The 15,381-nt window shown below is 45.0% G+C and overlaps 1 protein-coding gene across 7 annotated transcripts in view; it reads right to left on the bottom strand.

The window, feature by feature from the left end:
• Positions 1-803: 803 nt before the first annotated feature.
• PTPN21 (protein tyrosine phosphatase non-receptor type 21) overlaps positions 804-15,381 on the bottom strand; it is a 49,358-nt gene continuing 34,780 nt past the window's right edge. For 2 of the 7 annotated variants that reach the window (XM_081172445.1, XM_081172449.1), the window contains 8 exons: positions 14,066-14,156; positions 11,325-12,793; positions 9,364-9,504; positions 8,123-8,344; positions 5,849-5,977; positions 3,230-3,464; positions 2,067-2,227; positions 804-1,231 (listed from right to left, as the gene is read on the bottom strand). In XM_081172445.1, the coding sequence (XP_081028571.1) occupies positions 1,103-1,231; positions 2,067-2,227; positions 3,230-3,464; positions 5,849-5,977; positions 8,123-8,344; positions 9,364-9,504; positions 11,325-12,793; positions 14,066-14,156 (2,577 nt within the window). In that variant the 3' untranslated portion in view covers positions 804-1,102. The remainder of the gene's footprint in view (positions 1,232-2,066; positions 2,228-3,229; positions 3,465-5,848; positions 5,978-8,122; positions 8,345-9,363; positions 9,505-11,324; positions 12,794-14,065; positions 14,157-15,381) is intronic. The other 5 variants (XM_081172447.1, XM_081172450.1, XM_081172448.1 and 2 more) reach the window with 3 other exon arrangements.

Here is a 15,381-nt window from a genome sequence, read left to right as displayed (position 1 = left end):
ATACTGAGGATATACTTCATTAATTTTGGAGCTTCTGGGAGCTACATAGCACAAAAAGGCAATGCCTTTCCCCCCCTTTTGGCCTAGAACTGTAAGCAAAAAGTGTTCTCCTTTTCTTAGCTTTAAAACAACAACAAAAGTGCCAGCTGTAACCATTCCTCCTTACTTCTTCATTTTTTAAACCTAGCATTCTTTCAAAACAGACGCTGTTCTTGCTCATTTTATGACACTTCAAACTGTACGTGTCATTGTCACTTCCCATTTCTTCCCACTTCCCTCTGCACATTATAAACCAGCGGACTCAAACCCCTTCTTTTCCCCTTACATATTATATACTCTGAAATATTGCGCTATTGGGAGTTTTTAGAATAATACAAAAGAAAAAGTTAAGTACAAAAAAGTAACTGCTTTTAAGTGCCATCTTCTTGCAAATGCTGGTTCCAATATGAAATCTGTACATTTCATGAGCGTCTTAAAGTATATATATAAATATATATTAGCACTGATTTAAATACAAAATTCAAAGCACAGTGATGCCGTTTGTAACTCCAGGGTGGTAGCCAACACAGTTATACCCAGAGAAAACTCACAGAAATAATAGAATGATTTCAATGGGTCTATTCTGAGTATACATAGCTTACTGCTCTGTTTGCAGGGCACATGTATTTCCCACATGATGTATCTAAACATATACATGAATATAGTTTCAGGGCTTTTCCTCTCTTCATTCTAAAAGTGGGCTTTAAAAAAAAGAATTAAAAATTATTCATCCTTGGTTTTCAAAATGGTGATGTCTTGGTAGGATCCACACTTATTTTGCCTACAGTCACACAGTGTCAGAATTACACGAAAAGCACTGCATATCAGTACATTATTTAAACACGCACACACGCACACACACACTCATTCCTTTCTTGTTCCAACTGCACACGAAGAAGAAAATCTATCCACCCCAAAGTCTTGCTCTGCAGAAACCAGCGAAGTCACTGGACTTGCACTCAGCATCTTCAAACCAAGCCAGAAAGGTTGCCCCGGCAGAAGGCAAAACTGCTTTTGTAAACTCTTGCAAACAGCGAGACTTAGGAAGCGGAGTAAGGAAGGTTTATATAAGCCTCGAACTCTTAAGGAATTGGATGAGGACTCCGTAGACAAACGTGTATTGGCACAAGGTCTGCACCATCATCATCCTTTGCTGTCTTAACATATCCAGCATTCTTGGGATGTCCAGTGGCTGCAAAAGAAAGATCAGAATGGAGAATCATCATGCCTGCAAGTCTATAGGTTTCTGCCCCAGACAGACAGGCACATTTACAGACTTTCGCATGGGGATCAGTTAACCTAAGGAAGGGAATGGAAGGAAAGATTCATGTCCCCTTCTTGCCCTTGCTGTACGCTCCAAAATGCCTTTCTGGAGGGCCAGAGGGGAATGGTATGACAGGGAATTGCCCAAAGAGTGGTACCCTAAGACATGTTAAAGAGATGCTTCTCATCTCTTCTTCCTACTAGCATCCCCCTCAACCCAGGATTTTTTTTTGGGGGGGGATGTGTCACAGGTGAGTGTAGGAGAGGACAAGAAACCGTCCTTCAATGCTATGAACTGCCTTGAGAGCTACAGATGAAGGGCGGTATACAAATTTAATTAAATAATATTCTCAGAAGAAATTAGTTTCAATGAGTTTCATTGTGCAGCACTATGCATATCGTGTACATAGACTGTAAATAATAGAAGGTGGTGAAAAGTATGCTTTGAAACCTTTGGCATAAAGTTAGTCATTCCCAGATTGCTAGAACTGGGATGAGTTTCATTAATGCTCCTTGTCTTTGATCCCTGCCAGATCACGCTCTGTTAAAGCTCCCATCTCCAAGAATGCAAAATTTGGTGAAGCAATTGGTAGGCTTTGTTACTTCGCGGCAGGACAGCAATGATGATCAGGAAACCAGCACCCCTAGTGCTGTTCCTTGATATCACCGCATGGGAGGGGAATTGGCTACCCCCCATGCTCCGTGGACCCCCTGATCAAACTCCCCAACACATGCGCCAGAGTTTTAAAAGGCCAAGAAATAACCTCATTGTGCTCCAAGCAGGCAATCATGATCTCCGACAAGATGACCACGCCAGTTCTCCCAACGCCAGCACTGCAATGCACCAGCAGGGGAGGGTTGGGGGCTGTGGGGTCCGCAGTGCTGTTTGTATGGCGCCGGACTGACTGTATCTCTTCCAAGTATGCTGTCAGATCCAACAGAAAAGAGGAAAGAAGAGAGAAATTATTTAAACTAGGCAACAACGCAACCAAGTACAGGAAGCGACAGCCAAGTAAGTCAGGGCGGCAGAGAGCACAATTGAGAGCGTCCACCGAGAACGCAACGCCACTCCTTAAATTTGCTTATAAGCTACCAGACCCAAATCCACATGCTGCTAATGGATTATAAAGCCCCAAATGGCTCAAGGCCCAAGTATCAGCGGGAGAACCTCAACTCCAATACCAAGCAACTCAATTAATCCTTAAGATTGGGAGAGGGTAGGGAGACCTTACTTCCAGTCTCCATGAGGATTTGTAGTCAGGAAGCTCACAGTAGGGCTTTCTCCGTGGTGAGAAGAAGAAGAAGAGTTTGGATTTCATATCCCGCTTTATCACTACCCTAAGGAATCTCAAAGCGGCTAACAATCTCCTTCTCCTTCCTCCCCCACAACAAACACTCTGTGAGGTGAGTGAGGCTGAGAGACTTCAGAGAAGTGTGACTGGCCCAAGGTCACTCAGCAGCTGCATGTGGAGGAGTGGGGAATCGAACCCGGTTCACCAGATGATGAGTCCACTGCTCTTAACCACTACACCATACTGGCTCTGGTTTGTTTGTGAGGTCATGACTCTGGTTTGTTCTCCCCATGGAGTGGCATCTGCTCTGCTGCAACCCCCCAAAAATTATTGCTATCCCTCCCTTCTTCAAAAGAACTCATGGCAGAACACAGGAGCATTCCCAGGTTGTGCCCTGGCCAGCATTTGGCCCTTTCAGGACGCTTGCCTTATTATGTACTTTTCAAGACCATGCCCAGATCACACCAAAACTTGAGCAAAAGTAGGCAAAGCAAAAACAGCGCAAATTCTTTACTTGGCAGATGAGGTACTTCTAGCCACAAAAGACATTTCCATAGCATCTCTTGACACCTAGTTCCCAAGAAAGGATTCATTTACCACAACCAAAGACAAGAAAACCCCTTGGAAACACTTACAAAGAAACCCTTTTACGTCCTCTGGGCAGCCGTGCTCCGGCCAGTCTGTGTACTGAAGGTGCCAAACTGTTCTCTCTTGCCCCGTGAGGAGGTGCTTGATCTTCAGGCCTGTCGTGGCGTAACAGCCAGAGTCCGTTCTGAATCGGGTGGTGATCTTGAATCTCCCGTACGTCACCGTGTTGTGCCTTGAGCCAAGCCGCGGCCAGTACCGGAAGCTTTTCTCTCGGCATCCCTCCTGGAAACATTAAGCTTCGTCAACAGAAAGCTCCCATGTGCCCTTCCACACAAACATTGTTGTTTCAAATAGGACTTGTGGTTTATTATTTTCAAAATTTTGATCCCGCCTCTTCCCTCCCCCCTTCATTCCAGCCTCACAACGATCCTGTGAGGTACCGTATTGGCCCGAATATAAGCCACACTTTCTTTCCAAATTCTGACCGTGAAAAGTTAAAGTGTGGCTTGTATTCGCGACCTTACAAAAAAATTGCTTTTGCAATATCGCTGCTGAAACAGACATACGGTAAAGCAGAACAAAAAAATGTTTTACAGTCACACCTCAGGATAAATACACTTCAGGATAAGTATTTTTGGGTTGCGCCGCTTGTGCAGAGAGTCAAAATGACATCACGTGCATGTGCGGAAGTGGCGAAACGCGACCCACACATGCGCAGACGCGTTCTATTCAGGATGCGAACGGGGCTCCGGAATGGATCCCATTCGCATCCTGAGGTACCACTGTATTGCCGATTTGCGAGCTTGAGTGCCTGCGGAATTGTAGCAATTGAATAGCAATTTGCAATTTTAGCATTTGCACGGTAACACTTGTGGGTTTGCAAGATCAAAGGCTTAAATTGGTTTGGAGCTACAATTCTACCAACTGCAGCGATTTTCAGCCTGTAACCCAATTTTAAGGGAACGGCTTATATTCTGGTATGTCTTTTTTTTCTTTCCCCCCCTTAAATTTTAAAGGTGCAGCTTATTTGTGGGTGCGGCTTATATTCAGGCTAATACGGTACGTTGGGGCTGTTAAAGAGGGGAATGTCCCAAAGTCGCCCAGGGAGTGAAGATTTGAAGCTTGACTTCCCCACTAGCCACTAAACTACATGGGCCCTTCTACACTGCCCTGTCAGACCTGGTCAGTCAAAATTAGACTGGAAGGAAAGGGCCATACCTCAGAGGCAGAGGGTCTGCTCTGCATGGAGAATGGCCCAGCGTCAAACCCTGGCTTCCCCAGGTACAGCTAAGACTATCAGTGGCTATTGGCCATGATGGCTGTGCTCTGCCATGTTTCTGAATACCAGTTTCTGGAAACCACAGGAGGGTAGTGTGCTCTCAGGCTCAAAACCCTCTTGCAGGTTTTCCCACAGGCATCTCGGAGGCCACTGTGAGAACAGGATGCTCAACTAGATGGGCCATTGGCCTGATCCAGCAGACTCTTCTTATGTTCTTAACTGGGGGAAAACTCTGGAGAACTGTGGTCAGTCAGTGTGGACAATACTGAGGAAGTTGGACCATTGGTCCGCTTTGGGATAAGTTAGCCTCCCATGTTACAACAGCAGCAAGAATACTCATCGCAAAGTATTGGAAGACACAAGATCTACCAACGCTGGAAGAATGGCAGATGAAGGTGATAGACTATATGGGACTGGCTGAAATGACGGGCAGAATCCGAGACCAGGGGAAAGAGACGGCAGAAGAAGATTGGAAGAAATTTAAAATCTATCTTAAGAAATATTGTAAAATTAATGAGTGCTAAAATGTTGTGGTTAAAGAAGGCAAGGGATTACAGCTGTAAAAGATTAAGTAAAAGAAAAGAAAAGGGAAAAATTAGATAAAATTAAGGGGGAGGATTTGCTGAAATAAATTTGGGAATTGGAATGCAGAAAGGGGAGGTATGGGGATGTCGGTGAAGTAAGTTTTAAGAAAAAAGGTTTTGAAATTATACGTGTTTATTTGTTTTTGTGTGTGTATGTTTGTATTGTGTGTTTTTATAATTTGTGAAAATCCAATAAATATTTTTTTTAAAAATAAGTTAGCCTCCCATGTTCCTTTGGTTGGTACATGTTGTAATATGAGTACTCAGCAGCTGCGAACAAGCAGTTCGATGTTTACATCACATGATGGGTCTGAGCGTGGGACAGGAAGTTCCAAGATGTTCTCAGAGTTGTGTTCTCAGTGTAACATGAAACCTTCCTGTTGTTCCTGTACAGGAGGAGTTAGTCAGTTGCTCGGAGGTTTCTGAGAGAGAAGTCATGCTTTGTACAGTGCACAGTCCAGGAATAAAAGTAGAATGAAATAGACTACTTTTTCAGACTGTTTTCTTTCTCCTGCTGCCATGCAAGGGGGAAGGGAGTGTGCACCTCTCCGGAGGGAGGTGTCACTTATTCAAGACCTCCCTGGTCTGTCTGGAAACCAGCCAGGGTAGATCATTGGCAACAGGCCCCGAGTGCCTGGGAAGAGGAGCCAGCCTTTCCCGAGGGGGCCAGTTTCCAAGAGTACATTCATACATAACCAAGTTGCTTCATGTTTATTATGCTCTTGCACAGAGGAAGGTCGTTCAGAGTCAGAGCCATGAAGACAGCAGTTTCCAAGCTCCCCAGAAGTGTTGCAAGTACCCACCTCTTCTGCAGTCACCATGGCTATAATGGCAACCCCTTGCTCCCACACCATCTGCCAGAAATCTTGGCATGTATTCTGCAAAGGACCTTGGGTAGCAATATAATCCCATTCCATGCCCCCAATGCAGACCTAAGAAAAAGAAAGGGGGAAAATGATGCAGGGGATTGTAGGACTTGAAAGAAAACAGCAGCAACAGGTCTGGAAACCAGGCCTTATGAGGAACGGTTGAAGGAGCTGGGTATGTTTAGCCTGGAAACGTGGAGACTGAGAGGAGATAGGATAGCCATCTTCACATATCTCAAGGGCTGTCACACGGAACAGCCATATTCTGTGAATCGCCCTGAGACCTCTGGGTATAGGGAGGTACCGTATTTTTCGCACCATAGGACGCACCGGACAATAGGACACACTTTGTTTTAGAGGGGGGAGAACAAGAAAAAAAAATTCTCCCTCTCTCTGCCCAGCGCCCCTTCAGTGAAGCGGCAGGAGGCGCTGCACAGAGAGGGGGAGAACTTTCCCCCTCTTGTTTTCCCGCTCTAAAACAAGGTGCCGTTTAAGGTGCGTTCAGGCGGCTACCTTGGAAGCCTGGCGAGGGAGAGGGGTCGGTGTGCACTGACCCCTCTCGCTCTCCAGGCTTCAGGTTCCTTTCGACCTGCTCCAAAGAGTAGGTCAGGGAGCAGCGGAAAGGCGCAGTGGAGAGGCTCCTGCCATAGCCGCGCGTCACCTCTCCAGCCGGGAGAGGGTCGCGGGGCTATGGCGTCTTCGCTCCATAGGACGCACACACATTTCCCCTTCATTTTTGAAGGGGAAAAAGTGCGTCCTATAGAGCGAAAAATACGGTATATAAATTCAATTCAATAAAATAAAATAAAATAATGGAAGATGGAGCAAGCTTGTTTTCTCCTGCTCCAGGGGTAGAACTCAAATCATTATCTTCAAGTTACAAGATAGGAGATTCTGACTAAACGTCAGGAATAACTTTCTGACAGTGGAATGGACTCCCTCAGGAGGTGGTGGACTCTCCTTCCTTGGAGGTTTTTAAGCAGAGGTTGGATAGCCATCTGTCATGGATGTTTTTGCTGAGATTCTTCCATTGCAGGCGGCTGGATTAGATGACCCTTGAGTACCTTTCAAACTCTAAAATTCTATGGTTTTGGGAAATACCCAGTGTTTGCCATACTCAGAGCAGACCCACTAAAGTCAACAGACCTAAGTAACTTAAGCTATTAATTTCATTGGATTTGTCAGAGCATGGTAAACATTAGATATCACCCTCTGAGAGGTAGAAGTCAGTAAGCACAGATCAACCTGTATACCTTTTGTTCCTGCCATATTATTTCCTCTCTTCACATTTAATCCCCAAAATAGACAATTCATACCACCCCAGCATATCATAACGATGAGAACAGAACACAGGTAAGGGCCTCTTCCTTGACTGTTGTCACCTTCACGGCAACTAGAAAGCTCAAAATATGCTTGGCAGAGCCATAACCCTCAGGCAGTATCATAATACGCCTCAGATCACTTCAGAGTGAAGGAAGGTTGTCTCATAAGCAGGGCCAGCTCAAGACATTTTGCTGCCTGAGGCAAAACAGCAAAAGGTGCCCCCAAGTCAAAGAGAATTGTATGCAAGGCCGGCCTAGGTTTTGTTTCTGGCACCCAAGACAAAAAAAAAAAAAAAAATCCACACTTGCCCCTCTCTGCCAGTGAAAAATAGAAAAATAGTAAATCAGATAAATAGAAATTGTTGCCCTTTTAGGATACCTCAAATCAGCTTCCTGAGGCAGCTGCCTCAGTCTGCTTTATGGTAGGGCCCAGGCCCGTGATGAATTCATAATATGGACCTGCATTGAGTTGGTTCAAAGACAGAGATTCTGAAAAGATCAACTTCCAAGATAATCCCTACTGAGAATAAGCAAAAGGCTCTAAGTTAAAACCTACTTTTTGATAGATACGCTCTGAGGTAGGATAAGTCAAAAGGATCAGAAAATGCAAAGAATGTAGGCTCTTTTTTCTGCCTAGCCTCACAGAAAATAAATGATGGCAAGTGGGATGTTGGATGTACAGCAGATGTTTTATCAGTTCCTTTTGTCCACGAAGAAAAGTACCATTCTCCAGTGCTCCTGCTCCTCTGCACCATCCCTAACGCCATCCAGTTAAACAAGCCTGTGGCGTGCTTTGACTTTTCATTTTTAAAAAACGTTTCACAAGAAAGATCACAGATAGGTGAAAGAAATCATTCAGGAAAACAATCCCATTACTTCTTGAGCTCACCTTAATGTGGGATGCATTGATATAACCCGTATTGTTTTCTTTAGTAGGGACCAGCTCTACTCGGGTGTCGTCATAAGGAAGCACATCCTGAAACCTGTTCCTTTCTGCGTTTTCTGGAAGGCGGGCAATTGAACAGTCCCCATCCAGAAGCCTTTTCTTCTGGATCCGCTCATATTCTGTAAACACCATCCCTTGTTCCAACCCTTGTTCCAGACCTTTACACTAGAAAGAAAGAACACGTTTTATTGGTTTTCAACAGATGTCTGCCTCTGTGTGCGTGCTCTATTTTTTAATCCCCCCCCAAAAAAACTTTTAAGTTGCCTTTATATGGTGTGCTCTCAAGTAGGCTTATAGAATTTTAAAAACCACACAAACACACACACACACAAAATTGATTAAAAAGCTGGTGGTTGTAATGAAACTATTATTGTTGTTTATATCTCGCCTTTTTTCTTGACAGGACTCAAGGCAACTTACATATAAAAACAAGAACCGCAAAGAACATAGAAAAAGAATATTAAAAAGCGGATAAACATTAATAGATTTAAAACTATAGGTAAAGGTAAAGGGACCCCTGACCATTAGGTCCAGTCGTGGCTGACTCTGGGGTTGCGGCGCTCATCTCGCTTTATTGGCCGAGGGAGCCGGTGTACAGCTTCCGGGTCATGTGGCCAGCATGACTAAGCCGCTTCTGGCAAACCAGAGCAGCACGGAAACGCCATTTACCTTCCCGCCAGAGTGGTACCTATTGATCTACTTGCATTTTGATGTGCTTTCGAACTGCTAGGTTGGCAGGAGCAGGGACCGAGCAACGGGAGCTCACCCTGTCATGGGGATTCGAACTGCCGACCTTCTGATCGGCAAATCCTAGGCTCTGTGGTTTAACCCACAGCGCCACCATAAAATCTGTTTAAAACAACCATCCAGCTCATTAATACTAAGATCCAAAACAAAAACGCAACTTAAGGTTTCTGCTTTATAAGGACCCCCATGGCCATTCTCTACACATCTGCAGAATACAATATCTCAAAACCACAGAGCTGGACCAAGATGATGTACAAAACCAGTGGCAATAAAAAGCACCTGACACTTTTATTCCAAACTTGGTGCAGAAATAAAACCAAATCCTGATGCCTTTACTTGGATAAAACTTCTGCTTAGCGGCAACCAAGATTCTGCAACTATGGGAACTGAATATGAAACCTTTTAAACATACAGCTCAAAGAAAACATCAAACCGACCCGTTCATCATTTGTTGCTCTGGCAGGTTCCTCCTTCCCTTCGTCTGGCAGCGGCAGCCGAGATAACGTCAGTCCATTTAGAGCAGCTAACTTCAAAGGTCCCATTTTCTTGGCTTCGGCTCTGTTCTTTTTCATGACCTGCTGGAAACAAGGCAACCTGACAATGTGCTGCAGCAGAAACCTGGCTCAAATGAAATTGCTAGGGTGGGTGGCGGAGTGCGGAGGGGAGGGGGCTCATCCCAAGAAGGGAAGAACCGCCAGCCCTTGCCTCCTCTGGCCAACAGAACCCTGCAGAGACTGCAGTAGCAAAGCAACATTCTTTCCACCTGGTCTGTCTTCATTCCTCAGGTTTTCGAAACTTCATAGGAAGGATAAACAGACCTTAGGGAGAAAGGATCGTTGCAGACAATGGACTTTCATGAACAGCCACAGGCTACAGTCCAGAAATTAGTGCAGGACAGCAAAACTGTGCACCCAAGTTGCATAGGTCCCAGTGACTTTTATTATTTTCTTCTTGCCCTTCTTTCCCAGGAGCGCAGGGTAAACAGATGTGTGCCTTCTGCTTTCATTTATACTCACAAAAGCAACCCTGTGAGGTTTTTATAGCTGAGGCTAGTATGTGACTGGCCCAAACCGTGGACCTAGGTCTTTCTCCCCCAACATCAGTATTCTAACTACAGTGGTACCTTGGTTTGCATATGTCTTGGTTTCCACACGTTTTGGATTACAAACACTGGAAGTGCGTGTCCTGATTTGCAACCTTTTTTTGGATTACAACCCATTTTTTGGGATTATGAACAATTTTTTTTTTTGAGGCCCCATTGGCGAAAGCGCGCCTTGGGTTACAACCTGTTTTGGTTTATAAACGGGCCACCGGAACGGATGATGGTTGTAAACCAAGGTAGCACTGTACTGCATTGGCTTACAATGAGGTTTGGACAGCCTAAATGTGCACAACTGGAATCAGTTAGCACAGAGCAGGAATGTGGAACCTGTGACCCTCCAGATGTTGATGAACTACAACTCTAATCATCCCTGTGGCTGATGGGAGTTGGAGTGCAACAAACCATCTCTAGAGGCACAGGTTCCCCACTCCTGAACTAGACAAATGGAAATTAAGAGGAAAGTGTGAAGGAACGCCTGGTTTGCTTTTTTCATAAAATTTATATACCACTTGATTGTAAATTAATAACAATAGCCTGTCAAAGCACTTTACAAAAACACTCTCTTTACTGCCCCCTGACTTCATATACAAAGGTATGCATGGGACAAACAAACATTCTGCTACAGAAGAGGCAGATTTCCTACTCTCATTTTGCACAGTAGACACAGCAATTTTTACTGTTTTGCAGAATTGATCCTGTTTCTGAGACAAAGATGTATTCAAAGCATTGTTGCCTTTCAGCCAATATCACATTCTGCAGATTTCCTGCACTTCTGTGGAATACACACAGCCCTAAATACAACCTGTCAAATACCTTTCAACATTTAGCTGCCAAAAATTTGAACATTTTTTATTGGCAGGCAAGTAACATTTCCCAACCCAGAGTATCCAGCCTTTCAAAGTCTAGAACACAAGCAAAATGGTGAGACTCCTTAGCATTATGCCAGCTGAGCAGGTATGTTGGCAGGAGATCTTTAATATGAAGTAGAAATTAAAGAGGTTATTGGCTTCCAAACACGTCAAGGCACAAAGTTATTGTTCGAAGCGGACTTTATATCCTAGCTTGTTTGGAAGCTATTAACCATATTAACACTCGATGGCATATTCATATGTAAAGCTCACATTACATGCACACATATATTGTATACAGTCAGCTGGCCTGCACAAATCGACAAGCGTACATGCTTCCACGCAAACATTTGTACATGCGTAGAGACTGCTTGCCTGTGTTCCATGTAATGTGTGAACAAGCGTCTAGAAAGACAAAAGAGGAACATCCTAGACTAGAGAAACTCACCCCTAAAGGAGGAAGCCCTTCCACTATGTTCTTCTTCCCGGAAAGCAATTCAGACACAGGCCTCTTCTTTACGGAATCCTTCCGCACCCTGTACCTTGCAGACATTGTTAAGTCAGACTCTGACACAGACGGAGTCAGCAGTCCGTCGCCTCTTCTCTGTACCTGAATGTCAGCCATGATGTGGGCAGGACTCGCATCTTTTACTCTCTTCTCGGTCTCAGTAATATGCAACTTGGGTTCGTGTATGTGCAAAGGGCCCGGATGTGAAGTGATGGAGCTGTAGGGGTAGTTCAGTAAGGATTCAGAAGGATAGCATCCCATGACAGAAGGAAGCTGGGGTTTCCCATTGACGAAGGGAGAGAGGGTTGCATTGGCCTTGTGTTCGTCTTCAAATTCTTCCTCTTCCTCGCTGCTGTGAATCAGCATAGTGGCATCTGAAAGAGACTTCTTATGCCCATAGCTCACGCTTTCCTCTTGCTCCTCATTTTCCTCTTGTTTCATCCTCTCCAAGAAGACAGTGGGCTGCGAGCTGGCAAGTATCACCTTTGGAGGGGCCACGTCTGCGGCTGATGCTGACATGGTCCTCTCTTTAATCCTCATGGCCTCAAAGTTGTGGGCCAAGCCAGCTATCTCAATACTGTTCCTCTTCTGCAGCTGAGCGTGCCGGGCCGACGTCAAGGGCTCGCTCACTTCCTGGAGGGAATGTGCAACGGGTAGGCTGTCTTCCTGAAACGTCTGGACCGAGTGATGGACCCGCCGGGTAATGAGATCTGGATTGCTGCTGCTGATGTAGAGGTGCCGAGAAAGGTCCGGCGTGCTGTTGGCGGGTCTCGGGTGAGGGTAAGGAGGAGGGGGGCGATACACTTGAGTCTTCATGATGTTTGGTGCAGGGTACTCCTGGGCCTGTAACTGAACGTTCGTCAGTTCAGGGACGCTCACCGCTCCAACCACCAGGCGCCTTTCGGCAGGATAGGGGTAGGGTGACTGGCTGTGGAAACTGTAATTCAGGTTGAACGGGTAGTGGCCAGAATGAGGGGAGGTAAAATTGGCGTGTTCTCGGATTTCAGGCTGGCTATAAACCATGGCGTCGGGCCTACTGTAGGCGTAGGAGTTGCCGATGTTAAGGTTCCTCATTGAGTGGCTCTGCTTGTCCGAGTGGATCATTCCCCGGTTAAGCTGCTTCATCACCGTCTCGTAATCCGGGGTAGGCCGATATGAAGGCGGTATAAGGGCACTGTGCCGGTGTGACGGGACGTAATCAGACCGGAGGACGTCGCTGCCGGTGATGCTCGGGTTGGAGGACATGGGTGACGGCTGCATGTAGTGTTGTGGGTTATTCAACGAGTTTGTGCTGTGAGCGCTGTAGACGCTGCCGTTGCGGATTCTGCCATTGTAGTCATGCGGCGCCCTGTCCAGGCTGGTCTGAGAGTGGCAGTAATAGCCGTTCTGGTTATTCCCATAGAGGTTATCTGAAATACACAAGTTAGGGCCCTTTTATAGCCACTCGCAGAAGCTTCAAAAAAGGCATGTAATAGCTGTTAACGAAGTGTCAACCTCCGCTCTCCTCCATGTGCATTGTGTGCTTTTAGATTGGTAACGAAATTGTGCCTCTCTCCGTATCAGCAAATTAATCTGACAACATCATGGTCAACAGCTAAAATGGGCTGAATATCTAATTTCAATCCACTGCAAAGAACAGCCTAAACATAACAACGGCCTGATGGATCAGGCAGTGGCCGATATAAATCCAGCATCCTTTACTCACACTGGGTGCAATGGGAGAAGCCTACAAGCAGGACATGGGCGCAATAGCACTCTCCTGTCCTGTGGTTTCTAGAAACTGGTATTCAGAAGCATTACTGCTTCCAACTGTGGGGAGGGAACATAGCTAATGGAAGAGCCCAGTAGGTCCCCAGTCTTGCAGTATTACCCAGCTTCAATTTCCAGTACCTCCAGTTTTAAGGAGCAGTTAGCAAGTGATGGGTCATACCTTAGCCTGAGATCCTACTGCCAATCAAAATAGGCACTGTTAATCTAGATCAGTGTTTCTCAGACTTGGATCTCCAGCTACAAATCCCATCAAACCTAATCACTGGTCCTGCTGGCTAGGGATGATGTGAGTTGTAGTCCAACAACAGCTGGAAAGACCCAGCTTGGGGAAACTCTGGTCTAAATGAACAAGTAGGCTGACCTGGCATAAGACGGCATACTCATGACAGGTCCATGTGCAATGTCAAAGCATAGATAAAACAAACCAAGGTTTATAAGTCAAAAAACAAGACTACAGGTTGTGGCGTGCTAGCAATTAACAAACCACAGTTAAGCCATTGGGCATGGTTCAATCAAACAAATCACGGTTCAATAATCCATTGTTAATAAACCTCGGCTTGGTGTTACATGCAAAGCAGGTCACATTCTCCCACCCAGGCACTGAATGCATTGGTAACATTAATAATGTGGTGTGGTGGAGTCTCCTTCTTTGGAGGTCTTTAAGCAGAGGCTTGACAACCATATGTCAGGAGTGCTCTGATGGCGTTTCCTGCTTGGCAGGGGGTTGGACTCGATGACCCTTGTGGTCTATTCCAACTCTATGATTCTATGATTCCATGATAACATTAATAACAGTATAATGACCTCCCACTCTCTTCTCTACCACTTCCAATTCAATAATGTAATTTTCCTCAAACTCCTTTATTGGCAGAGTAAAATATTGAAGTTTCCCAAGCACCTTAAACCTTTACCTTGGGAAGATGTATACTGGTCTGCATAGGGTCCATTGTAGTGCAACTGAGGTGGTGGTGGAGCCATCATATAAGGCTGCGGTTTGGGCTGCTAAAAAAAAAAAAAGATATTATAGAACTAAGTGGAGATCTACACAAAATTATGATTATATATATTTTTAATACCTGTTGGAAGTTGCCCAGAGTGGCTGGGGCAGCCCAGTCAGATGGGTGGGGTACAAATAAGAAAATTGTTATTAAAACTATTTTTATTATAACTTAAAGCACTCCAGGATGCATGTAGTGTTATTTGCAAGCACATGCTGCCTCACACATCTCGCTGGCGGAAGAGAGCTGTACATAAAAGGGAATGTTCATTCTAACTGGCTAACTTATTTAGGGTTGTCATATTTCACAAAGTGAAAGCAAAATCTGTAGAAAAAAAAGGTTTTTGGCCAAAGTTGTTGAGGTTTTGTTTTTTTGCAAAATCTGTTTGGTTTTTTTAAAGGAAGTATTTGAGCTTTTTTTAAAGGAAATTTGCCAAAATCTACACTTCTGACATGGGTCGCCATACATCAGGATTTCCCCAGACATTAAAGCAATTTCCGACTGGATGCTGTTTCCAACGGCAAAATCCCAGCTATATCCGGGAAATTCTGGACAGATGACAACCCTAACTTACTAGAAACTAATAGGATGTCCACAGCTGCAGGGTGGGGTGGGGGAAGGCCACACCTATTGGAATTCCTGTGTCTGCAAGAAAACTGCTGAATCAGGCAAACACTACCTTAGGTAGCTAAAATGCGTCTCTTGAAGTTGACAGGGCGCAGCCAAGAGCACCTGCCAATCATCCAGTCAGCAGTATCTATGTTAAACCAATAAGCATGTAACAGCCAACTCAAGGCTATTATGAAGAAATTACTCACTCCAGTTGTGCAAAACCTGGATTATCCAATAGAGTCAGTACAGTATAGCAAAACTAGCCTTTGTACCTTAACAAGGAAGAACCTACTACGCTAGCTGCTGTGTCACAGTGTGATATGAGGACATGAGTGTGGACAGCTTCCTCCCAGCAAAAAACAGCTAGGGAAGATGTTTAGATTTTTTAAAAAATTAAAGGGATTAGCCTAAAAGCAGGAATATTCACAGAATAATCTGAACTGATTCGTTGTCAGAATCATTGGTCATTCAGAATAAAATAGAGGCATGGGATGCAATTTGGTGAATGAAATACGGCTCTTGAATTCATGATAGCAGTAATGGGGGTGTCTGCTGGATTCTAAGGAAGCCCTGAGACCTAAAGAAGAAGAAGAGTTTGGATTTGATATCCCGCTTTA

The sequence above is a fragment of the Podarcis bocagei genome (assembly GCF_964188305.1).
Source record: "Podarcis bocagei genome assembly, chromosome: 1".
Classification (NCBI taxonomy): Eukaryota; Metazoa; Chordata; class Lepidosauria; order Squamata; family Lacertidae; genus Podarcis; species Podarcis bocagei.
The sequence above is the reverse complement of the archived record's forward strand: the minus strand, read 5'-3'. Positions and strand labels throughout refer to the sequence as shown.